At 36.3% G+C, this 26562-nt stretch overlaps 3 protein-coding genes across 4 annotated transcripts; 1 reads left to right on the top strand and 2 right to left on the bottom strand.

Moving 5' to 3' along the window:
• Positions 1–6892, bottom strand: LOC125646675 (neurogenic locus notch homolog protein 3-like). Its single transcript, XM_048873169.2, has 12 exons — positions 6731–6892; positions 6503–6561; positions 6194–6324; positions 4148–4453; positions 3776–3974; positions 3633–3668; positions 3400–3510; positions 3178–3288; positions 2955–3074; positions 2649–2759; positions 253–369; positions 1–66 (listed from the first exon to the last, which is right to left on the bottom strand). Exons 1-12 carry the CDS (start codon positions 6799–6801, stop codon positions 23–25), a joined length of 1416 nt encoding a protein of 471 aa, XP_048729126.1. The 5' UTR covers positions 6802–6892; the 3' UTR covers positions 1–22.
• On the top strand, positions 6885–24102 carry LOC125646674 (fibropellin-1-like). 2 transcript variants are annotated; one of them, XM_048873167.2, is made up of 18 exons: positions 6885–7075; positions 7271–7323; positions 8005–8123; positions 8365–8655; positions 10719–10911; positions 11121–11162; positions 11393–11503; positions 14374–14487; positions 18992–19102; positions 19528–19638; positions 20151–20270; positions 20399–20518; positions 20627–20746; positions 21001–21120; positions 21544–21663; positions 22636–22749; positions 23593–23706; positions 24017–24102. In XM_048873167.2, exons 1-18 carry the CDS (start codon positions 6999–7001, stop codon positions 24034–24036), a joined length of 2070 nt encoding a protein of 689 aa, XP_048729124.2. In that variant the 5' UTR covers positions 6885–6998; the 3' UTR covers positions 24037–24102. The 2 variants fall into 2 exon arrangements, with proteins under 2 accessions (XP_048729124.2, XP_048729125.2); XM_048873168.2 differs by lacking the exon at positions 21001–21120 and having other exon boundaries at positions 6950–7075.
• On the bottom strand, positions 24060–26562 carry LOC125646676 (trace amine-associated receptor 1-like). Its single transcript, XM_048873171.2, has 2 exons — positions 25754–26562; positions 24060–25617 (listed from the first exon to the last, which is right to left on the bottom strand). The coding sequence occupies exons 1-2, from the start codon at positions 25779–25781 to the stop codon at positions 24416–24418; spliced, it is 1230 nt and encodes a 409-aa protein (XP_048729128.2). The 5' UTR covers positions 25782–26562; the 3' UTR covers positions 24060–24415.

Raw genomic sequence — 26562 nt, 5'->3', positions numbered from 1 at the left:
GGCGTGCATAGGGAAAACGATTTTATTTACCAACTACATCAAGACCAGCATGTATCTTACTGAATTCTGAAATGAGATAGTAGACACGAAACTTCAATCCTCAAAACAAACACACTCTATGTAACAAAATACGGAAAGGAAAATGTCCAGTCATTCAAGTTAAAAAAGAAAGAAAGATTAATGCAGAAGCTGATATAACCACAGGATTTATCTTCAAATGTATGGTGAAAAATTCTGTTGACTAAAAATTACCGAAACTGCAGGTCAGGCCAGCATATCCAGCGGCACAAGTACAGCGGAAGGTCCCCACTGTATTCACACAGGTACCGTCATTATGACACGGCTGTATATCATGGCATTCATTCACATCTACATCAGATTAAAAGAACAAGGTAGATAAGGCATCGTGTGGTCCCCATTTTCACTTAAATTTGTAAATATACTTTAAAACTGCAAGCTGATTAAAACCAGATCTTTGATCCGCTCTTATATTGATGTAGCTAATACAAAGCGTATTATTTGTATTAACGACATCATAATATTGGAGCGGATCAAAGGTCTGCTTTCAATCAGATTGAAAACCGTGAAACCTACTAAATATTTCTTCTAAGTAAAATATTTACATGTAATCATAATAATGAATGAAGCAGCAGATATGGAGGGGGTTGCGGGGGGTTGCAACAATCCCCTTGGGTAAACTTTTTTAAATGGTAATTTTTTGCGATTTCGGGATCTTCAACACACTCCCCTTTCTTGGGAGGAATAGATACAAACTTGGGCCGTAACTCCCCCTCCTTGTAAATTTTTCTGGTTTTGCCACTGGAATATGTGAAAAAATCTTAGAGTTTTGTCAGGATTGTCAGATTTAAAATTATGTAAAAATTTAGATGTAAAAATATTTCTGGTTTTTGCGTCTGGAATATCAATGAAAAAAATCTTGGAGTTTTGTCAGGATTGTCACAGATTTGAGGAAACGCAAAGTTTTCAAAGGAAATGGTGGGGGGGGGGGGTTTGTGGTGAAAATTTTATATCAATTTTGCTTTCGAAAACGTCTTTTCCTTTGTTTCTTTTTATACCAATGTGATACAGGCGAACAAAGCATACAAGTTAAAGAGGTAGGCAAGTATGTGCTTTTTGTACCAATGTTGAGGCTGATAAAGACTGTGGCATTTTAAGATACTTCTCTAAAATACTAGTAGTTCCTCTAATGAATGTTATTGCTAATGTCGAGAATTTTTGAACAGTTTGAAATACTTGACTATTGGATATAACCTTACAATTGGAGGTTCCGTGTCAAGGTAAACGTGGGCAAACCTTCAATGCTACGGCTATAAGCGTCCTGTATAGTTCGAATGGTATTATTTATAACAACTTATGTGTATTTACAGAATTATTTGTTGTGATTTTTGGTTTTTACCTATACATCTTAGTTCATCTAACCCTAACCCTGAAATTAAAACTACACTGAATATAAATAACCTAATCATTTTATTTTATGATAATGATATATGCATAAACATCAAGATGTAGGGCTCACGATGGGTGTGACCAGTCAGCAGGGGATGCTTACTCCTAGTAGGAACCTGATCCCACATGATCTGATGTGTACAGGAATTCGTGTTTCCCTACTCTTAATTTTATATTCTTTATAGGATTTATGAGATTAATCACTGTTTGCTCTCTTCACTTTTTCACAGGGAAACCCATTTACATAATTAACACTGTATAGAAGTACAGGAAAAATATCCCTCCCCCCAATAAAAATGAATGCAGTTAAAACTTCATCACTATAATAAACTAAGAAATGCAAACTGTCTGCAAATTTAAATTATCTATTCATTATCCATTTACAAATTACTAGTATTGTATTATCTTTATCCTATATTTACCAACATTCTGTACAGTACTGTCCTTTTATCATCCATATATCATCCCTATGTAAAATATTGTCTCTTTACAAAACTTCTATTATCTCTATGTAAAGTATTATCTCTTTATAAAACATTATCATCCCTATGTAAAACATTGTCTTTCTATAACGCATTCATCATCCATATTTAAAGTATTGTCTCTTTACAAAACATTTATCATCCCTCTGTAAAGTATTGTCTCTCTATAAATAAACCCTCTGTTCAGTGTCGTCTCTCTCTATAAATAAACCCTCTGTTCAGTGTCGTCTCTCTCTATAAATAAACCCTCTGTTCAGTGTCGTCTCTCTCTATAAATAAACCCTCTGTTCAGTGTCGTCTCTCTCTATAAATAAACCCTCTGTTCAGTGTCGTCTCTCTCTATAAATAAACCCTCTGTTCAGTGTCATCTCTCTCTATAAATAAACCCTCTGTTCAGTGTCGTCTCTCTCTATAAATAAACCCTCTGTTCAGTGTCGTCTCTCTCTATAAATACAAACCTTCTGTTCAGTGTCGTCTCTCTCTATAAATACAAACCTTCTGTTCAGTGCCATCTCTCTATAAATACAAACCTTCTATTCAGTATCGTCTCTCTCTATAAATACAAACCTTCTGTTCAGTGTCATACCTCTATAAATACAAACCTTCTGTTCAGTGTCATCTCTCTATAAATACAAACCTTCCTTTCAGTGTCGTCTCTTTATAAATACAAAGCTTCTATTCAGTGTCGTCTTTACTCACCTTGATTACAGTGTTGCCCCTTTACTCCTGGTGGACAATTACAATGGTAAGATCCTTGTGTATTGATACAAGTTCCATAAACACACGGCGTGCTAGTACATTCATCGATGTCTGAAAATTAAAAATATTAGAACAGCATACTTTAGAAGTAATGTTTTCACAATTCCCAGTTCTGAAAGTAATAAGATACCAGTAGTAAGTTTAATCGAATCAGAGTCGTATAAAAGTGTTTTAGACTCGAACATGTATCTAACTATTGCAGTATATACTAGTAAGCTAATATGTACAATAAATTGCTTTGTCTACCTTGATCGCAAACACTTCCGGACCACCCTGGTGCACATGTGCATGTAAAGGATCCAATGTTATTGTTACACGTGGCACCGTTTTTACAGGGCATAGTGGGATAGTTACATTCATTGATATCTGCGATGAGAATTATAGAAAACATCTAATTATATTTCAATGCAGAACAGATTTCACATAAAATGAAAATTCGCAAATACATGTAGTATAGATCTACTGTCACCTTGGTCGCACAATTTTGCTTTGAAACCTGGATAACAGTCACATGTAAAAGATCCGGGATTGTTGAGACAGGTTCCATTGAAACATGGCGACGTCAAACATTCATTGATGTCTGGATAACATAAAAAGTGAGAACATGTACTTAAATACTGTTACATAAAGTAAATTATTTCACATTTTCAATGGAATTGAGGTAAAGGTTCAAATCGCAGTTTCAACTTGCCAATTTCACAATTTACTCCCGTAAAGCCAGTTGCACAGAGACACTTATATCCGCCATATTTTTCCACACACGATCCTCCATTTTGACAAGGCTTCCACTTGCAATCGTTATCTGAATTTTTATAGAAAAAAAAATCGTGCATTAATCACATTGATTAATTGGAGAAGCATTTTACGTTACACACAAGAATACCAATTAGTAGATACAGATGTAATAGCAGTTTGTGTACATACCATCTGCTATGACGTAAAACCATACACCATGCTCTCCTGCGTAGAAAATACGTTACAATATATTATATCAGATTTTAAAAAAAAAACAACAACATGTTTCCATAACTCAAAGAATATGAATGCAAGAATAAAATTCATTAAACCTGTATTTCCTCTATAACTGCTCAAAAGGAAGACGTCGTCTTTCAATGAATGAGAGTTACTAAAATTCTGGACATTTGTCTTGTATCCAATGGCAACCTTCTCCCGGGTGTGATTTGGGTCGACATTTACACTCATGTAGTTATAGATGGCGTAAGTTGTGATGAAATCCGTCATAAGAATGCACTGGAACGTAATTCGCTTCAAACAAAGGATAATTATAAGTTCAGATAAAGCATATCTCCTTAATAGAATTAAAATGAGAGAGAGAGAGAGAGAGAGAGAGAGAGAGAGAGAGAGAGAGAGATTGGTAACAAATTGATATAAATTTCATCACATATTTAAGCGTTGGACGTCTTTTTAGTTTTAATTACATCATCCTCTGGAAAATCGGTTATTTTGGTGTTCCACCATGTTACAACTAACACCCACTTTGCAGAGAAATCTGATATTCCACTGTTGAGGAGAACACCGAAGTCTGCCTTTGAAACGATGGCGTGATCGACAGGGTTGTCGGCGCGGTACGTGTTGTAGAACACGTATCCGTTATTTCCACCAACCGGATACAAATCCGTCCAATAGGGCGCCAGCATATCTGGTCCTGTGTAATTGTTCACTGGATGTGGAATGTTGTTGTGAATGTTGTCTCTTCCAAACAGTATCTGACCATTGGAGTTGACCTTCACCAAAATAAAGTATTGTTAAATTTCTTTATATACTTGTAGAATGTATTATTACGACATTACCTGTCGCCATTATTACGATCATCTGCTTTTAATTAGCGATTCGGCGCAGGGATACCGGCTGTGACGGAATTCTCCGCGGTCGGGTCTGGATAAAACAGATTCTAACGAGCCGAAGTGATTTTGGCGGTCCGTCCGAGCGGGGTAAGACATGTTCTACCAAGCTGCAGATCAGGCAATGTCCCTCGGTTAAACTAGGCTGAAGCTAGCACAACTAATATCAACAGTCTACAAGCATGTAGATGCTAACAGCCAATAAGGAAAACCATCAAAATTCTATGAGTAATCAGACAGAATATTTTAAATTAATAAACAGAATGTTAATTGTGATTTTTGATAATTTATTTAACATTTTAGCTCGCCTGAACAGTTTAATTGGTACATCACAATTATTCATCTCAAAGATTAAACATAGAAGTTGATAGTTTCTTAATCTTTAAAGAGTACACAAAACAAGTGTCGAGGCAAGGTAGAGAACGTTTTGGACAGTCATTTCCCGCCCTCAGTTTGAGGATGTAGGGGTACCACATGGGGGTGTCATAGGATGGGTCAATTTTCATACTTCTATATAGGATGATCAAATGAAAATAAAGTGATCAAGAGATAGATGAAAATGTAGATGAACCCATAAAATCCTAAAAGGGGGTGGAATCGATCTATGAGGCAATTGTGCTTATTTAAGATTTCCCAATTTTACATTTCATTGATCATGATGAAATTTGATAACAACTAAATCTTTGAAAGGTGTCCACGAAACGAGTATTAAGACTAATTTGGCTATTCCGTCCGAGTACTTTCGGTACTTTGATTGTTTTCTTAATTGGCTGCTGACTCCTACGAGCTGATGGCTTCTGGTTACTGGTTGCTAGCTTCAGCGTAGTTTCTAGTCATGCCATTTTTGCGACAGCGCATCACATAAATATTGCATACATATAAACTTCATGTGATGTTTAAAGTGTGCGAAGGGCGCGTAATTCTCTCCATTGTGACACGTTTTGTAAACAATGAGGATTCAATACGCCGGTTTCGAGATACATCCGAGTTGTTTCCCATTGGAGAACTCTCATACATAATAAGGCGCGAAACAACTTGTTTACATGCAGGAGTGGGACAAATATTCATCACAAGTGAATCTGCTCAGTAATTTTCTCATACGCAGTTTCATCACCCGAATTCGACTGATACACAAACTAAGTATATGATAAGTATTCAGGGAGTAATTAAATACACGAAAATCTTATCATATCACGGTATTTCGTTGCTCATATATGTACATATCATATCCAGAATGTTACTTGCAAGTATCACATTATTTTTATGTTCCACTTTAAAAAAGATATCTGTCGATAGTATTTTGTATTTCCTACATTTACATATTTAAAGAGAAGCCGTTTTTAATACATTTTATCGTCTTTCTCACTGATTGTAGGTCAACTCTGTCCCACGTAAGGATTCAAAGTGCCACTAAAAGCACCTCCTACACAGAAGAGCTCGTATCTCGGAACTGGCGTATGATCATGAGGATCTTTCAAAACGTCAAGGTTTACAAAACGCTGTTCAAATCTTATGAAAAAACTTCATCGATACAGAGTTTTGGAGACAGGAAAGCGACATCGAACGGTAATGTTTTTCTTAGTCTCAAATAGTGGGAAAAGCCATAATTATGTATTTTCTTACAAAAACATCGTTGTATGTTTGGTTGTATCCAATTGGTATCCCGAGTCCTCCATCACTAACTCTTATCAAGGTGGAATTGTCATCGGCGGCAAGGCTTTGGAGCAGAGACCCGCGTGGATATGTGTACTGCACTACGAAAACAAATGAACGATACCTCAAGTAGAAATCGAACGTCATACATGTACATGTTCAAGTTTGTAAGCTCGATTACAATTATCGTAGCCTTTTTTAGTATAATGAATAAAAACCACACCACAGTAAGTTTACACACGATTCACTCAATGAATATAAGGAGATAATTGACCTTACACAAATCTCTTACAAGAGAATTCCTGGGAAAAAGTGGCTGTGACTGACCATCGATATGTCTAGAAAAGAAACAAATATTATGATTTTACATGTGTTTATAATGGGGACCACTCCTCAGTAGGGTTCTATTAAGAATTTTTATGAAAAGTTTAATTAATTTGTTTATTTGATTTACGTTTTAGAAAGGAATAATTTATTTTCAATTCAGATTATGCATACTTTTCATACCTGTCAGTGTTTGAAGAACAAATGCCGTGTTTCAATATTCCAAAAATCATAAGAGATGGGATTAATCGCATGGTAATGATAGTTCTATGTTCAAGTGCAAGATATACGTTACTTACTGAAATTCGTTACACCACATGGTGCACTAAACTGATAAGGAAGTATGAAGTCTCGGGTCGTATGGCTATCTTGCATTGTGATGTTTCGTACATGAACCTTAACGAAAAGATAAAGGTCGGTTTCTCGGAATTTATGCTTCCTTCTAATAGACATGTCATCTTTAAAATCACACAGCTTTGCCTTCTTTTTTCTCTGCAGTATTGCATCTGAAACTGTGACTGAAACATTGTAAGTACACAACTACGAAATTGACATATTCATGAATCATGATAGTGTTAATACTATTCTTAATTCCCACGTAGAGCACCAATGTTACTTAATCGATACGATGCTTATAAACGAACCTCCGAAAAACCTTTACTTTCTTATTGGCCTGATAATATTGAAAGTTTAAATTAATATACTCTGCGTTCCATTAAGCAGAAACAAACATTTTCAAAGTGGATTTCCAAGAACAAATGCTCAAAGGGCTCAATGTGAGTATGTATGGATTTAAAAGTATGTGAAACGTTTTAAACCTCGTGGTTGTCTTTCAAAAAATATGTTTTAAAATGATATGATTGAACAATTTCAAGCCTCCAAGGGCCTTCAAGACGAATATAACAAATTGATACGATTTATATTATTTTGGTCGTCCAATGAAATCTCACATCTCTATTCACTTTCGACTAGGTCTTGCACTCTATTTGTAAACAAAGATGACCGACTAGGTATCGATTGGTAATCTCTAGTAGTCGGTTTCGATATGTTAAATTATTCAGTTATAATTTTTTTTTCAAAAAGTGTGTCCTTAATCACGTTTAACTAAGTCTTGCACTCTAGCTGTAAACAAAGATGACCGACCAGGTAGCGTTTGGTGAGATGTTTTAAAATTTCAGTCATAGAATAAACAAACGAATTGCATTTCTAATCACTTTCGACAAGATCTTGATTCTAGCTATAAACAAATATGGTACGGTTTCGTAGGCTCTAGTAACCCAATCGATGTTTGGAATTATTCAGTCATATGATAAAACATTTATTGACATTTACATTTTGTCGGTCAATACGATGATTCAGCTACCCTCGAAGTACAAAATTCACCTCGCACTCCAATAGCTAATCATCGTATTGACCTCAAGAATGTCAATAACTGTTCATCTAATTTCTCTTCTTAGTGAGTTATATATTCCCCCGGGGAAACGATCAAAACAGCTATGATGGAGATGACTATACTAAAAGTTTCCGTTTTCAAAACCCGCTTCCATTTGGTTCAGTGACGTATTCACGTCTATATGTGAGTTGATAAATGTTATTCCACCTATAACATATTCGGACTGTATGTATTTTTGATAAGTAGTTTTAAAGATACTGATGTGTAGTCCTATAAAAATCAATTATAAAATTATCCTGGATCTCGTTCCCTCCCTCTTCCATTTGTTCCACTGAAATAAAACTTTCTACTACTACTTTTGAATGCATGTACATATGATATTCTATTTTCACTTTGGATTTGAGCATTGTAATTTTAATTGCAGGTGTGTTCAAACGGTTTTATATCTACTTACTCCGATACAACGTACACTCCCAAGAACTACTCTCACCTGGAATTGGCACCCTACTGGACAGATTTGGTCCAGGAACGCCGAAACGGTTCTGCAATGTATGTTACTATGTATATGCGCTCTGTTGCAGACGACACCGATACTCTGCAGAAGGCAACAAACCTGGTCCTCCTGCACTCCAACAATCCTCATTTCACAGCTAAGGAAATGCTGGTCGTCACGTGGTGGAATTCGAATTTTTACAGTAGCAGGACAAGTCTCGATGTAAGTCATCTACTTCTTTCTCAGTCATTCCTATAGCCTAATTAGTATAGATATTCTAACGAATCACATTAAGTACCTGCTACCAGGTTTAGGACTTTTCCATGTATTTGGAGATGGTATTCCAGAACCGTTAATGATAACTCAATTTGGAAATGTCTTTAGAAAAGTTGTCTCGGAGTTATCATTCGGGCAACACTCAATTTAACAGAGATGGAAAATTTTCCGCAATGTCGTGCAAAAGCAAATGCACCTAAAACGAAGTATCCCAGTTTCATATGGATAAAAAAAACACTGATAGACTGTCCTGACATTTTCTATAATGAGGATGGAAGTATCATCAACGCTTTAAAAAATCAATGGAAAATTTTGAAGTTTGGGTTTTGTAAAATAGATATAACTGAAGTTTTGTCTAAATCAATATGCATCAAATACACGGGTTCTCGATATCTCATTGCGTTGTCTTTAAATGGAACCAGTTTTTGGGAAATGCCGCATCTGAATGGTGCTCAGTGCAACAACCCATCTGGAGTACTGGAAGCAGGTGTGTCACAATTTGCAGTTGCAAGGGATTTCAATGGTGTGCAAAACACTAAATCTCGCCTATAGGAACAGATATCAACCATACCAACAGCATGCTTCATCAAATAGACCACGCGTTACGCAGTTGCACAGGATCACTTCAACTGATTGCGTCACCTTCGTCAATGATTCACAACAGCATCTGTCATTCCTGGGATCCGCAGAATATTATATCCGACTGTTCGCAATTGGTCAAGGAATCAGAGCGTGCAGATCTGTTCGTGGCATTGTTCTGACTCCGGCCGCAATATTGCCGGAACCGACTTCATTTGCCTCAGTCTCACATAGAGTATGGCGGCGGCTGGTGGACAGATTGATTCATCCAAGTTTCTATTTCTGTGGATAAGAGTACTACACTCATTAAAACTTCTAGCATAGTATTACAACAATGTAGCTAAATTATTCATGATTACCTACATGTCACAGTTTATTGACTTGGTTAAAGATTTAAACCTAATTATAAATTTGTCTTTTTTCCTGGTCTAATCTTTGTATCTGAATAGTAGTTGATTTCCAACCATTCCTATCCTGGTTCCCCAAATTTCCCCTTTACCATAACCTACATAATGAACTTTGAATATTGTTGCGGTCCAGTAATTTTTTGCAATATTGTCAGAATGCTTGTTATTATTATCATTATATTTACATTTTACTTTCGTTTCAAGATAAAATCAAGCAATCGTTTCTATCGAAAGTCCTTACCGTTAAAATAGACGTACTATATCTATTCAGATTCATACGCGAATTGTTCACAACTGCAACGCAGTCATGAAGAAATGACTTTAATTACAATTTGTAGAGATATCAAAGACAGAAACATATATTGCAATAAATCTAACTTTTAAAACATTCTGGATCTGAACAAGGATCGTAAATCTTATAAAGCTATCATCTTTTATGATTCACGTTAACATGAATTTGTATATATCAATTCATTGGAATACTAATGATACCCGGTATATGCTTGTTATTGTTCAAGAACGTTATGACACGATAGCTAACTAGATACATGAGAAAGAATTTCATGTATTCAAGCACATGAGTACGAGTTTAAAAGAAATGTCTTTCAGTTTTTGAAAGTATATGAGTGAGATGACATACACTTATTTCTATCCATTTTTTACATTTACATTGAAACTGCATTTTTAAAATAATAAACCCGCGCTGTGCTCTTTAGGTCAATTGTACTCATACGCAGTGATTGAGGGGAAAGCCGAGTGAATGTAAATGTTATTATATTTTTTTTATTTTTGAAAATAAATGAGGGTATCAGCAGCAATGCTTCACGCCAACGTACTTTTCATGAAGCGATAGTTAACACACCTCATGAAGCATGCCAACGTAAAGCGTAGCAGTTCGTGCCCTCGTGTATTCCCAAAACTGTTTATATCTTAAATAATGGTCATATGTTAAGCAAATTGTATATCTTAAATCCATGATCCTTACTGATTGAGACTTGCTGCGAGTGTTTTTTTTTCTTGTAGCGTGTAACCATTCAGTGCGTCGTCATGACGGATTACATTACGTCATATGCTCTATTTAACTATATCAACGTCAACGTGGGTTCTCAAAGCCACAGCGTGTATACTGGTTGGAGTTCTGATATAAAACACGTGACTATGCAGTATTCCTTTACCACTGATGCTTTCAAACTGAGTAATTTCCAGGGAAATGCGGGTAAAATAATGATTAATATGCTCACGATGTTTTATATTTCGTATGAATAAAAGCAGTACTTTCAATAGCATATGAATCTTAAAGAGAATTTCTTGTTCACCATTACGATACGATTGTGTGTGTGCATAATGCATAGTCTGTCTACAAAAGTGAAAGTTTACATGTTTCTAATATTATTATGATGTTTGATTTTTTAAAAACCTTTACAGGCGAAAATGGCATTTGGTTTTACGAAATAGCCGGAAATGGATGTAAGATACTATGAATATATTTTTTCAATCTGTGTTTGTGATAGTTTATCTTCATGATATTCGGTAGCTAAATCATGCCTATGATTGTTAGACAAAAGTATATGATGGGGAATGTCAGTTAATAACTTTAAAAGAAATTCCCTATTAGTTTTTATGAAATGAAATCAATCTTCCTGTCATGAGAAACCCTCTCTCACCCTTGATGAATTAAGTATAACAATTCTTTTTAGACGAAGGCTGTCGTTCAGACCCCTGTGGGTCGAGAGGGACTTGCTCCGCTAAGTATGGAGATTACACGTGCACGTGTCATGCGGGCTACAATGGTACTAATTGCAGCACAGGTATTCTATAATTAAAACAATACCATTGATATAGAGGAAGGTTTTCAGAGAGCCCACACCTCTCCCCATCTCATAGAACCCACTCCTCTCCCCACCTCATATAGAGTCCACACCTCTCCCCACCTCACATATAGCCCACACCTCTCCTCACCTCACATAGAGCCCACACCTCACCCCACTTCCTATAGATCCCACACCTCTCCCCACCTCACATAGAGCCACACCTCTCCCCACCTCACATATAGCCCACACCTCTCCTCACCTCACATAGAGCCACACCTCTCCCCACCTCACATAGAGCCCACACCTCTCCTCACCTCACATAGAGCTCACACCTCTCCCCACCTCACATAGAGCTCACACCTCTCCGCACCTCACATATAGCCCACACCTCTCCCCACCTCACATAGAGCCCACACCTCTCCCCACCTCACATAGAGCCCACACCTCTCCTCACCTCACATAGAGCCCACACCTCTCTCCACCTCACATAGAGCCCACACCTCTCCTCACCTCACATAGAGCCCACACCTCACCCCACTTCCTATAGAGCCCACACCTCTCCCCACCTCACATAGAGCCCACACCTCTCCTCACCTCACATAGTGCCCAAACCTCTCCCCACCTCACATAGAGCCCACACCTCTCTCCACCTCACATAGAGCCCACACTTCTCCCCACCTCACATAGAGCTCACACCTCTCCGCACCTCACATAGAGCCCACACCTCTCCCCACCTCACATAAAGCCAACACCTCTCCCCACCTCACATAGAGCCCACACCTATCCCCATTTCATACTCTGCTTCATACAATTTTATATTTGTTTTTCTATTGTTCCTAAGTCAAGGCTCATTGATATTCCGAAATTTACATTCTAGCACAATTTCTTTTAGTAAATCATAAGATTTTAAAGGCAATCATTGGACTATGAATACATCATTACATTATAATACCAAACTAACTAATGAATGATTGATTGTTGATGTCATTAATCACGTGGTATTTGGTTTGAGCTGCGATCGAGGTAATCAAATACAATGGGTGACTTCGATTAGTACCCGAGTTAGTAGGGTAAATCTTCCAATGTTGTTTCTTTCTCCCATGTGTTATACTCCAACCAATCACATCCATCGTTTGAAAACTGATACATGCGCAGTATCATTACAAGACCAACATATCGCTATCACACTAACCCTCGTAGAAAGCAGGTTCAAATGTCACAGTACGTCAGAAACTCCATCCGTTCGGTACGAACAGAATGTTCTTAACCATTCAATGCTTAATCAGAGACGAATTTAGAGGGTATGAAAGGTGAAGATAACGAACAGTGATCAATCTCAGAACTCCTATAATCAATACAAAATAGAGAGTTGAGCAAACACGGACCACTGGACACACCAGAGGTGGGATCAGGTGCCTAGGAGGAGTAAGCATTCCCTGTCGACCGGTCACACCCACTGTGAACCCTATGTCTTGATCAGGTAAACGTAATCCGTAGTCAAAATCAGTATGCCAAGAATGGCCTAACAATCGGTATGAAACACATCAGACAGCATTTGACACAATGATAGGTTGTATTGCCAAACTAGATTGTTATAACGACCATAGAATTTGCAAAATGCTGACTTTAAACGAGATTGTTGAAACCCCAGTGATATCAACTCGTTTGGCAGTAGTCTGCCTCGATTTAAAAACTGATCATACGCAAAACAAGCTCTTATGTATCGAATCAATTGATAGATATAAACACCATATGTAGGTGAAAATGGAATATTGCTACATAAATATGAGAAGTTGACGATGAAGAAGCTAAAATCGTCGCGTTTGTCGTAAAGCTGAGACTTGTTAGTTTGCGGTTGATATCTATTTTCAATAAAATATCTAAGTACGAAGCAGATGTGGAGTACTCTGTGGTGTCTTTTATGTGGAGTTAAGGAGGAATAGTACATCGGAGAAAATTGATATGGTTGAAAAGTGGAGGATATATACAATAATATTTTGAAATTGAAAACTTTTAAATTTGCTTTATTTAGTAAAAGATGCAGTTTTAGTGGAAAGTAATCTGGAAAAAATTAAACCCTTGCTAGACTCGAACCCGCGATTTCCAAATCAGCACTCGATACGTTAACCGACCGAGCTACTCATCTTGGCAATCAAATTAAAGAGGAATAAATAAATATTGTTGATAAGGAAGTCAGCCATTGTGGTGATGTAGTATATAAAGTAACGTGGTTACATCCATTACGCTCTGTTCAATGAAAGGTGAAGGTAACGAACCGTGATCAATCTCATAATTCCTATTTAAGCAATACAAAATAGAGAGTTCGGCAAACACGGACCACTGGACACACCAGAGGTGGGATCAGGTGCCTAGGAGAAGTAAGCATCCCCTGTCGACCGGTCACACCCGCTGTGAACCCTATATCTTGATCAGGTAAACGTAGTTATCTGTAGTCAAAATCAGTGTGCCAAGAACGGCTTAACAATCGGTATGAAACACATCAGACAGCATTTCACCCAATGATAGGTTGTACTTGCAAACTAGATTGTTATAACGACCACAGAATTTGCGAAATGCTGACTTTAAACGCAGAAGAAGTTCTAGCATATCGAATCAATTGAAAGATATAAACACCATATGGAGGTGATAATGGAATATTGCTACATAAATATGGGAAGTTGACGATGGGGAAGCTGAAATCATCCTGTTTATCATAAAGTTGAGTTGTTAGTTTGTCGTTAATATTTATTTTCAATAAAATATCTAAGTATGAAGCAGAAGTGGATGACTCTGTGGTGTCTTTTATATCGAGTTCACAAGGATATATCGAATCGACATATGAATGAAAATTATCATTACATTGGTAGATATTGATGAATGCACAACAGATAATCCTTGTGTCCATGGGTCCTGCCGCAACACCTTTGGGTCATACAACTGTGTTTGTCAACAAGGATGGAGAGGGGAAAATTGTGACCAAGGTATGTGCCAAGTTTGGAGCACTGGAATTTTCTATCCCTGTTGTTATGTTTGGAACACGTGATTAGTTTCATGCTAAGATCGTGTGACTGATTTAATGCTTGGAACACGTAGCTGTTTTAAGGCTTGGATCATGTGACTGTTTCAAGGCTTGGATCATGTGACTGTTTTCATGATAAGATCATGTAACTGTTTTAATGATAGAATCATGTGATTGCTTTTATGCTTAGATCATGTGATTGATCAAATTAATATGTCAAAATCTAGGAAAAATACAATATAAGTCTACTGCTTATCATCCTGAGTTTCAGGGGGCACTTGAACGTTTCCATCAAACCCTTAAACTATGATGAAGACCTATTGTTTTCAGTATGATAGAGACTGGGATGAAGGGGTTCACCTTGTTTTATTTGCTGCACAAGAAGCAGTTCAAGAGTCTCTAGGATTCTATCCCTTTGAATTAGTATTTGTCCATACAGTTAGAGATCCTTTGAAATTGCAGAAAGAAAAATGGCTAACTGATACTAGTGATCTTAACCTTTTAGACTATGTATCCAATTTCAAAGAGAAACTTCATAAAGAAAATATCAAGAGTTCTCAAGCCAAAATGAAAATTTGGTATGACAAAGATACTAGTAGCAGATGTTTTAAACCAGGTGATAAGGTTCTTGTATTTTTGCCTGTTCCTGGTCATTCTTTGCAGGCCAGGTATTATGGTTCTTATGAAATTGAAAAGCAAGCTTAGTGATGTGAACTATGTAGTTAAGACACCTGGCTGGCGTAAATAAAAACGAGTTTGGCACAATAACATGTTGAAAGAGTATTTTGATAGATGTTACCGAAATTCTGTAAAATCAGTTTCAACTTTAGCCAATGCTCAAACATTACAGAATTGTACTAAGAAAGGTGAAGATGACGAACAGTGATCAATCTCATAAATCCCATAAGCAATACAAAGTAGGTAGTTCAGCAAACAAGAGCCTCTGGACTCACCAGAAGTGGGATCAGGTGCCCAGGAGGAGTAAGCATCCTCTCTCGACCGGTCATACTTGCCGTGAGCACTATATCTTGATCAGGTAAACGGAGTTATCCGTAGTCAAAATCAGTGTGCCACGAACGGTCTAACAATCGGTATGAAACACGTCAGACAGCATTAGACCTAATGATAGGTTGTGTTGGCAAACTAGATCGTTATAACTACCATAGGATTTGCGAAATGCTGTCTTTAAACGAGGCTATTGAAACCCCTGTAACATGAACTTGTTTTTTCATTAGCCTGCCTTGATAATGTAACTTGGTGCAGTTTACGCTTTATAATCCGCGAAGCCAAGTTACATTATATCGTATAACATAGGTCAAAATTAGGTTCATTCCTTATTATTTGATATAAAAAGACAAAGCTACACTCTACAAGTCTTCATTTATACAAAACAGTAAACAATCAATGAAAAATAAAAATTACTTAGCAACAGACTGAGATAGCGTCGACCGAGAAAACCGCCATCTTGGTTTCCAAATAGTGCCGTTTTGGGGTTGTCGTGTCCCCAAAGCAAGTTACATTATACAATATAAACTTCTTTTTTTTTTGTGTGCTCAGCCAATCAATTGCGTGTTACAAATAAAATCAAACTATGTAAGTACGACGCAGAAGTGGACGACTCTGTGGTGTCTTGCATTTCGAGCTCGCAGGGATATATCGAATCGACATCTGAATAAAAGTTATTATTGTTAATAGATAAAATGTCGTCGATATATCGATACATCTAAATGTGGAATTGAAGGTTACAGCAAGAGATTTTTTCTTCTCACGTAGAAGTTTCTGAATAAATTCTGCTTCATAGGAATATAAAAACAGGTCAGCTAACAAAGGAGCACAATTCGTGCCCATGGGAATTCCAACAGACTGTTGGAAGACCTGATCACCAAAGACCACGAGGATATTGTCAATGAGGAACTGTAGCATATTTTTTATTTCAACTTCAGAATACTTGTGCTTGGAATCAGAGTGGTGTTTAACAAAGTAATTTTTTGGATGACAGATCACTAGATATGAATATTTCCGTTTTCCATTTTTGTTGAAGAAGCAAATGTCTATGATGTCAAAAAGTCTAGTCTTTAATTCATCGTGAGGAGTGGTCGTGTAAAGTGTTGGGAGAGGGCCTACATAGGTTATGCCCGTTGCCCAATCCTGTTGAGTTTCTCAATAAAATGTGTTTAAATTACAAAGTGTTGATAATCAAGTCATAGGTTTTGATGTTGTTGATCTTAGAAAAGTTTTGCTATTTCAAGTTTACCAAAAGTTCTTTAGAATTTTTAGAATCCATATTTGATTTACACCACTTCTGGCATATGTAGTCGCACAGTGAGTTTGAAGTTTTTCCTTCACAGCTGTTAATATTTTCGTGAGGAGCAAAGATGGGGGCTTGGTAGAACACTTACTGGATCCAGCGATGTATCTTTGTTTATAAGGGTTTTTGTGTAGTTTAGGAATCTAGTATAGGTACGGTAACTCCTTCATTCGACCCCCCGACTGGGATACCAAATGTGCCTAAAACTGAAGAATGGTTTTAAAGAATTTCATCTCTTGAAAGGGCAGTTGGAGTATAAGAATGATTACCAAAAGTGGAATTAAGTTCGTTTAAAATACAGTTGTAATAATGAGCCTTACAAAGACAATGTTTTACAAGCTTTGTCAGCTGGAACCAAAACTTATTCTTAGTGTAACCTATCTAATTCTTTTTATCACTTTTGGTTTACTAAACACAGAAGGGTAGATGGTACGTACTTTTGTTTTAATATGTATAATACGGAATTTTAATATTCCTCTTATACTTTTAATCCATTCTGACAATGTATCAAGTTCTTCTATTTGATATTTAGCCCATCGTCTGATATAGTCTTCGACAGAAGTCATAATAGATGTGAAGTTCTGTCGCCAATTGAAAGACCGAGGTTCTCTGTATTTAGGACCTTTTAGAATAAGTGATTTGAGGTTCTCATTTTCAACAATATCAACATCACCAGTAATGACATGTCCAGCTGGACTATAGTTGAAAGAAGATGAAGAACAAGAACACGTAGGTGTATTAAGTATAAGATGGCCTATATCTAGGCACTACAAAGTTTGTTTATGATTAAAATGCTTGGTTGCAATAGTACAGGTATACTTGTAAGAAATACTGGGTGTGTATTTGAACTTGAAATAATTTGGAATACACGACTGAACTTTTTATGTCGAAGAATGTTGCTTATGTTGACGGCATCTATTCCTTTTTTGTAAATTTGAGTTCAGATTCTTATCCAATTCTTAGAATTGAGGACTGTATTGACAAAATTGGAAATGCCAAACTCGTCAGTAAATTTGACCTGTTGAAGGGTTACTGGCAAGTGCCATTGATCGAAAGAGACAAATAAATCTCTGCATTTGTGACTCCCGATGGCCTCTTTCAATACAAAGAGATGCCGTTTGGTATGAAAAATGCTCCAGCGACCTTTCAGCGGATGATTCATTCCCTTCTACGTGACTTTCAAGGATGTGAAGCCTACATTGATGATGCTATCATCTACATCGACACATGGGAGGAACATCTCCAAATCATGCGTGGATTCTTCGACATTCTGACAAAAGCAAACTTAACAGTAAACCTTGCAAAGAGTGACCTTTGTCATGCTACTGTAGAGTATTTAGGTCATAAACTAGGTCAGGGTTATGATACATCTATTATGGCAAAAGTGGTGGCTCTTACAAAGTTCCCGATTCCTACAAACAAGAAAAAGTTAATAAGATTTTTGAGCATGACAGGTTTTTACAGAAAATTTTGACCAAATGTTTCGTCAGCAGGTGATTCACTTACCAACTTATTGCAAAAGAGGGCAAATGACTGCGACGAATCATTTTGTAAGATTAAGTCTGTTCTCATGTGTAGTCCAATTCTTTTAGCTCCAGATTTTTCTAAGCAATTTAAGCTTACTGTAGATGCTATTGACGTAGGAATCGTTGCTGCTTTGTTTCAAGAACATGGTGACAGTGTAGATAGAGTTGTTTCATATTTTTCAAAGAAACTTACGAAATGTCAACAGAATGATTCAACCTTTGAAAAAGAGTGTCTTGCTTTGTTATTAGCTTTGCAGTAATTTGTGGTTTATTTGAATGTTACTGTACAGCCAATTCTTGTTTTTACGGATCACAACCTATTCGTACACTGAAATTCTTATGATTGAAAAACCTCTGGTTAGACACTTTTTATGCATATTAAATTTTATTATACTGGAAACCACGATTTTGGACTTACTATTTTGTGTGTGTAGATTCTGTTCTGATTTATTGCTCAGCTACCGTAAGTTAGTATTTTGCTATTGTTACATTTTCTATCAATTATCAATTGTAAATAATTATTATCAATTTTATATTTGTCTTTTGTTAGTAAATTCTGCTGCGCTATATTAAGGGTTTGTTCTGACCCATAACAGAATTGTTTATATTGGTAGTCACATGGTCTATTTCAGATGTCGATGAATGTTCTAGTCACCTGTGTAATCACGGTGCATGTACAAATACCCAAGGTTCATTCACGTGCTCGTGTTCCAGTGGCTGGTCAGGTTCGCGGTGTCATCAAGGTAAGTAAAGAGATGGATAAGTGAAAAGATGGGTAAGTGAGGAGATGGGTAAGTGAAAAGATGGTTAAGTGACGAAATGGGTAAGTGATGACTGATGAGATGGGTAAGTGAAGAGGTTGGTAATTGAAGAGACGGGTAAGGAAAGAAATGGGTAAGTGAAGAGATGGGTGAGTGAAGGGGTTGGTAAGTGATGACAGCTTTTTGCAGCTTTCATGCACTGAGACGAAAATCCTAAGATATAAGACTATGCAATATTGGCTGACTCAGTTCTTATTAGGAATGAAATTATTTAAGTACAACAATGATCACAATGCTCTCTTGTTTTACATAAATTTGCATGACCCTTCAACTGAATCTATTTATGTCCTAAAATGTTCATGTCAATCATAGCAGAAACCAACTTAGATGATTTAAACTCGATCTAGATATAGACGAATGTCAATCCTCTCCTTGTGTCCATGGCCGCTGTATCAACACAGCTGGATCATACCACTGTAACTGTCAGCAGGGATACACAGCTAATCATTGTGAAACAGGTAGGTTCCATTGGATTGATGGGTATAAATAGAATATCATGTATATCATAGTGTTTCGTATTTGATTAGTAAACGTTAAATCTTAATATACAAAGTTGCTTGTTACGTAGACGCTTTTCTGTCTAAATCCGTTTTCACACATTTTTAAATTCATTGTTTTTACGTCAAATTGTATAGAAAAGTTATGTTAAGCTCTCTGTAGTTATAAATTTCAAGGTTTTGGTCTTTGTTGAAAATAGCGAAAATTATGCTGCAGCGAAAATAAGGCTGCAGCCATAGACGTATACAATATGTCATATGTTAGCAAAATGTCCTATTGCTAGACTATTACATGGTCTGTGTATTGTGTAAAAAAAAATCTAACCACAACTACATTATTTGTACCCTTTTCGTATTATATTTTAAAATGAGAGGCCAATATTTCCATATATTGACCAATAGGATTTCTTTATTATAAGAATAACCCTATCGTATACAAGGTTCTTGAATGATGTATTATTTTTTATCTTTAGATACGAATGAATGCACGGTATACTCGCCAGCGTGTTACAATGGTGGTTCATGCACTAATTTGATTGGTTCCTTCCGTTGCAATTGTCCGGTGGGATGGTCTGCGGATCGCTGTGATCAAGGTGCAAGACTTTTTAATCCATAGACTCTTACATTATTTTTTTCAGAAATGTAGCAATTTTAATATAATTATATATTCTATTCTCAAAAATCAGGCAAACAAAGACTTTTCAGCAATGATTGTTTACAGATGTGAATGAATGCAGTGCCTCCACTAACTCGTGTGGTAATGGTGGAAATTGTACAAACACGCACGGCTCTTTTAGTTGTTCATGCACACAGGGGTGGACCGGACCATTGTGTGAAAATGGTAACTAATTTTGATGATAAAAGTCTAACTACACTAGATCTGAGGTGTTTTTGATAATCAGTAGATGTGTATAAACGTGTTGTAATCATGGTACTAAATTGTATTTAGATGTTGATGAATGCTCAACTTTGTCAAATCCTTGTCATCATGGTGGTCGCTGTATCAACACTGTCGGATCTTTTACATGTTCGTGTTCATCGGGATGGACAGGTTCAACATGCTCACAAGGTGAATTATAGATGAACTACCTGTCACATCAGATATATCAACAGCAATGAAGAGACTCCTCACTCCACAATGGAAATTGTCTCTAAACTAAAAAAGCAACAGGGAGACGGGTTTTAAAGGGGATTGCATGTGTTCGGATCTCCATCGAAATCGAAGCAGCTATATACTGATTATTGTGTGGAATCAAAGTTTTAAAAAATGGTTGTAATAAACACTTTTTAACAATAGATTGTAAGTTCGTATTCTCTCCTCAGACGTTGATGAATGTACTACTGGAATGAACCCCTGTAAGAACTCGGGGGCCTGTACGAATACAGTGGGATCATTTCAATGCGCCTGCGCTGCTGGCTGGAATGGCACGATATGCGATCGAGGTACCTGTATAAGTATATTATACATTTACTGGTTTCAGATATCGCTATCATGGGCTGAAGCCCAAGGCACCTCAGATCTTCAGAAGATTCATAGTTACTTTCGCAATGCCTATACATGTTTACAGTGTTTTGTGCAGCAAAATATTTTTCACTGTTGTCATCAGAGAGATTACTTTGTCCCATTCTCTCTGGTTGTTTGTCAGTAGAATTAGGATCTGTGTCCATTTTTTGTTTAATTGTATGTTATAAGAATTCGTCAGCAGGATAATTATGCAAAATTTGTTTGTTTTTATGATAATTTTCTGGCGATAAAAACTGAAATTTTTGAAATGATACGGAACATGACACAAGTGAATGTAATGGAAATTTGCAGCTTCAAAATGCACGTGTTAAAGTTTTTTAATATGCAATTTTTTTTAAAAGATGTTGACGAATGTTCCAATAAACTCACTCCTTGCCAGAATGGTGGGAACTGCACGAACAATGTCGGCTCCTTCAAATGTCATTGTCCGTACGGATGGACCGGAAATACGTGTGACCAAGGTAGATATTTTTACATATTATTCAATTTATTCTACAGAACTAAATTACAGCATCGTATTGATATCAATAAATACGTTTTGTCAACTGAAACTCAGAATAGCATATTCATTCAATCGAATTCTTATATCATGATTTGATTTATGGTATAAAGAAGTCGAATTCTTGACATTAAAAATTCCGAATTTTGATAACAAGATTTCGGTAATGATTTCTTGTATTAATAACTCTAAGTGTTGATATACATATATAAGAAATTATTAGTATTTCTTGATACCAATAATGTGAATTTTTGATATATAGAATAAATTTCGGAAATCTTAATTTATAGATAAATCAACAGAACCACTTGCTCATGATAGTTGAGAAAACTCCTACCCCTCAGAACGTCAGGGTACTCGTGATATGTACATATAAATTAGAGAGTATAGAATTAGATAAAGGTATTCTATATTATACACAATCCGGGTCTCCCGTTTGGGATTCAGGCGCTACAACCGCTAGGGTACCGTGAAAGGCCTTTCAATAGAGATAGTGATATCAATGATTCAGTCTTTTTTCTTTCTTTTTTTCTTCTTCATATCCACGATCCATTATGTAAGTCAAGAATTCGATTTATTGATACTTAGAAGTACCTAAAAATTATTCAAATTCATAATTGATATTAAAAAAATTCTGTGGCAAGTATATATACTAAATATTCCTTTTATTGATATCAAATATAGCATTTCTTATAATACAACAATAGCACTGAAGTATTCATTTTAACAGACATATCAAAAATTTTAAATCTAGACATCAAGAGTTATTACGTCATCCAATTTTAGTGAATCCTAGTGACTGTATCTTAACAATTTTAGTGAATCCTAGTGACTGTATCTTAACAATCTGCATCAAGTTTACTAGAATCACTAGAGGAAATAGTGAGAGATTATTCGGCAAATACTCATAGTGTCCTACTGTTTTGTGATCCAGATGTTGACGAATGTACCATCCACACTCCCTGCATTATGGGGCAATGCATCAACACTGCGGGGTCCTACCACTGTCATTGCAACCCTGGCTTCACTTCTACACATTGTAATATAGGTACGTATCCATCACGATAATTCACCACAGCCAAAGTTGCTGTTCCTTTACCAGAGTAGATGTTCTTATCATCTATGAGGATGCGAATCATGCTTATGTCCCTATAAATGGAGATTCAGGGGCATATAGTTTTTGGTTTGTCTGTTGGTCTGTTTGTCCCAAAATAATTTAACCTTGGTCATAAGTTTTGAATGGATAGTGATAGAGCTTTCATATTCCACGTGTGTAGTCCTTGTGACAATATCATAATATGTCATCGTCATCGAAGATTGGGGGGGAATATAGGGTTTGGTCTGTTTGTCTGCAAAACCTTTAACCTTGGCCATAACTTTTAAAATGATTGTGATTGGGCTTTCATATTTCAGATGTGCATGCCTTGTCATAAAGCCTTTCTTTTGTTACCAAATTAAAGTTTTTGTCCTTGTGGTCTTAACCTTGGAATTTGACCTACTTTTGAAAAGTATTAATATTGGTCATAAATTTTGAATGATTAGTGATCTGGCTCTCATATTTCATATGTGTATTCCTTGTGACAAGGCCTTTCTTTTGGTCCCAACATGTTTGAGCTTGTGACCTCCACCTTGGAGTTTGGCCTACTTTTGGAAAACTTTAACCTTTAAATGTTTAGTGATGGGGCGTTCTTATTTTACATTTTTATCCCTTTTGACAAGACCTTTTCTGATACCATATTTTTTTTTAACCTCAACACCTTGACCTGGGAGTTTAACCCACTTTTGATAAAATAACATTGACCATAACATCTGAATGGTTAGTGATAGGGCTTTCATATTTCGCATGTGTATCCCTTGTAATATTAAGACCTTTCTATTCTTTTTTCAACAGATATTGATGAATGTTTTCAACGTCCATGCAAACATGACGGAGTGTGTGTTAATACGGTGTCTTCGTTTATGTGCAAATGTCGGGCCCCTTGGGTGGGAAAAGTTTGCGATATAGGTACCAGTAACTCACTTTTTATCAATCAGGTTTCTTTTATCTTTTCTAAAACGTTTTTGGAATCATATGGTTTCCACTGACATTTTTGTTTCTTCTCCAAAACACCTTGAAAAATAAATTTCTTGTATTCAATTTAAAAAGTACAAATATATGTATCGTAATTTATACTTGTATACCAGGTAATCAGTTCAAACTTCCCGGCATGCATTCTGATTTTGTTTGAACGGTCAAATTGAATTAAATAACTCGGATGATTGTTAAATTGTGACATCTAGATATCTCTATTGACATGAACGAAATTGAATTTCAGATCCCAGTCCACTTGGTTGAAAGGCTTGCAAGAAAAAAGTACAAATTGTTGTAGATTTTATTGCAGTAAAAATCACTTATCAAGAATACAATTTATTGAATATAAAACCAAATGAAAATTTAAAAAAAAAAATTCAAAAGATGCTACTGACTATTGTAACAAAACATAATTTGTTGATTATTAAACAACACGGTATTACAATGCAAATTTGGTTTGAAATATGATCTGTGGTAAGTTGAAATATAATCTGTGGCAAGTTGAAATATAATCTGTTGTAAGTTGAAATATAATCTGTGGTAAGTTGAAATACAATCTGTTGTAAGTTGACATTGTAGATATATCTCATAATTTTACATCTTCTCACAGCTTCATGTATCACCAAAGAGAACTTTTTAGAAGTCACCGTTTCACTACATTAGTTAATTTTCTCTTCGTATAACTGTAAAACTTGCTGTAAATTTGAAAACATGCTTTCTTAAATCTCTGATCAAATATTCCGTAAACGAAGCAGTTACTCACATTGTTGATTAAGAGTAATCTAACACTGAGTCTATAGACCACTATTCCAGAATCCTCGGGAATATTCCTTAGGTCTTGTCCTAAAGTCACGAGAAGTCCTATCGTAACATAAGGGAGGAAAGACACGATGAAAATGATGGTCACACATGAAAGAACCTTAGTTGCTCTTCTGTTGTCGGTTGAGGTAGATCGTCCAAGGAAAGCGCCAAGTCTTTGACTAACAGACAATGATCGATGAAATCTTTGGTGATTTATAATCTTGAGTGAATGATCCTCAACACGACGGAGTTTCTTACTAAAGAGACATCTGAAACAAGTACACTTCGCATTTGATACTCTGAAATTATTATTTGGTAACATCAATGACGTCAGCAACAGACGAGTTTTTGCTTGTCTTCTCATGGTAATGCCGATTGAGATATACGAGAAGAGCAAAACAGATAAGCTGCATACGAAGGCAACGTTGAGAAACAAAATATAAATCACTGGAAACACATTTCCTAAATTAGATGAGCTCCCAATAAAACAGATCGTTTTCGTCACGTTGTCTGCCACGTTGACCGTCTCAGGACCAAACAGCAAAGGCACCGGGATAGAAACAATTATAGCCAGACAAACACAGGCTACAATCAGTTTCTTGGCTTTAGAAACTGACCACTGTTTCCTCATTGGGTAGCAGACGTGTCGGTACCGGTCAAGAGCTATAAGGCTCAGAATAAAAACTGACGTCATAGTCAAAACTGACTGATTTGATCGGAAAACTTTGCACATAGTAGAACTGAAGAAATTATAAGGGTAACAAAGATCCAGAATTTCTAGTGGCATGTGAACAGAACACATCAGAAAGTCTATCACGGCTAGGGACAGAACAAAGACTACGTAGGTGCTGTTTTTCTTAAAATGAGTGGAGAATACCACCAGAACGTGTATGTTGCCGATGAACCCTAACACCATTAACAACCCAATGTACGCTATAGTCGGCTCCTGTCCCACTAAAGACTTGTCAAAAACTTTGTCCTCGTCTTCTGGAATAGATCCGTCCATCTCTGCTTTGTTATGGATCAGATTTAAAAAATTGGGACCTGTTTTAAGAATAGAATTTTTTTTAAAAATGTATTTCATTAACAAATAGGCCATTACTAAAATTGTTTCTTTTCAAGAATTGTCTTTATCATCAATTCATAATTGCTTATCCAAGCTAAAGATGCATTAACTTACCTTCATCAAGATATAACTTTCCATCCATAAATAGCGTATCACCAAAAAAAATTTTAATTCAAGAGAAATTCAATCGCTTGGAAGATGCGGGCGCTTTATCTGTGGTACTGGATAAATGGGTGGCTATTATCATATTCTTCAAGCTGAACAAATGATGCAAGCTTGTGCAACATACATTGTTCCATATATTTTTTTCTCTGTGTATTCAGCTTTAGCTAACATTAAGTAATCAACATCCAAACGGATGGAATGATTGATTCTTTGCAGAAGAATGTTATTTGTGATTAACGATGTTAACCTAGAGGACGAATAAAGTATCACGTGTAGTTCAAACGATAAACTTCAGTGTTTTCAACCTATCTGTAACGTATAATTGTAGTCAACTCGTACATGCATATTATCTTTCATCGACCAGCTGCCACTCCTTTACCTGTGACGTCACAATGCAAATCATGCATGGAAAAGGTATCACATTTTTAAACAAATAAGGACGTTTTCATTCCTAACTGCAGAATTGTGGGTCCTTGGATAAATCCGAGGTATATACCAATTTTTCCTAAGAGAGTTACATTTCTGCAGTTCCAATCTAAAATTCCGAAACTACCCCCACTATAAAGTAACTTTACAACATGTATAATATTAAAACAGCAAAACTGATAAACAAACGCTGTATTACAGTAAAAGAAACCATATATTATCAGGTAACTGTATATTGAAAAATCATACGCAATACTATCCAATGGCAGATCACTCTTAAAATATTAAATATCTATTCATTATTAGGGGCGTGATCAAAAGATCAATGTCTG

The sequence above is a fragment of the Ostrea edulis genome, chromosome 6 (assembly GCF_947568905.1).
Source record: "Ostrea edulis chromosome 6, xbOstEdul1.1, whole genome shotgun sequence".
NCBI classification, from domain to species: Eukaryota; Metazoa; Mollusca; class Bivalvia; order Ostreida; family Ostreidae; genus Ostrea; species Ostrea edulis.
This window is presented reverse-complemented; position numbering and strand designations above follow the sequence as displayed.

Bases quoted from the DNA above. Each gene is read 5' to 3' on its own strand.
- LOC125646675 (XM_048873169.2), bottom strand. From the start codon at position 6,801: ATGCGATTAATCCCATCTCTTATGATTTTTGGAATATTGAAACACGGC. The intron at 6,562-6,730 runs GTATGAAAAGTA...TTTCTTTTCTAG, and splicing joins TGTTCTTCAAACACTGACAG to ACATATCGATGGTCAGTCAC. The intron at 3,289-3,399 runs GCAAGTTGAAAC...TATGTTATCCAG, and splicing joins GGGAGTAAATTGTGAAATTG to ACATCAATGAATGTTTGACG.
- LOC125646676 (XM_048873171.2), bottom strand. From the start codon at position 25,781: ATGGATGGAAAGTTATATCTTGATGAAG. The intron at 25,618-25,753 runs GTAAGTTAATGC...TTCTTAAAACAG, and splicing joins AAAGTTATATCTTGATGAAG to GTCCCAATTTTTTAAATCTG.
- LOC125646674 (XM_048873167.2), top strand. From the start codon at position 6,999: ATGTCATCTTTAAAATCACACAGCTTTGCCTTCTTTTTTCTCTGCAGT. The intron at 8,124-8,364 runs GTGAGTTGATAA...TTTTAATTGCAG, and splicing joins TGACGTATTCACGTCTATAT to GTGTGTTCAAACGGTTTTAT. The intron at 20,519-20,626 runs GTAACTAATTTT...AATTGTATTTAG, and splicing joins CGGACCATTGTGTGAAAATG to ATGTTGATGAATGCTCAACT.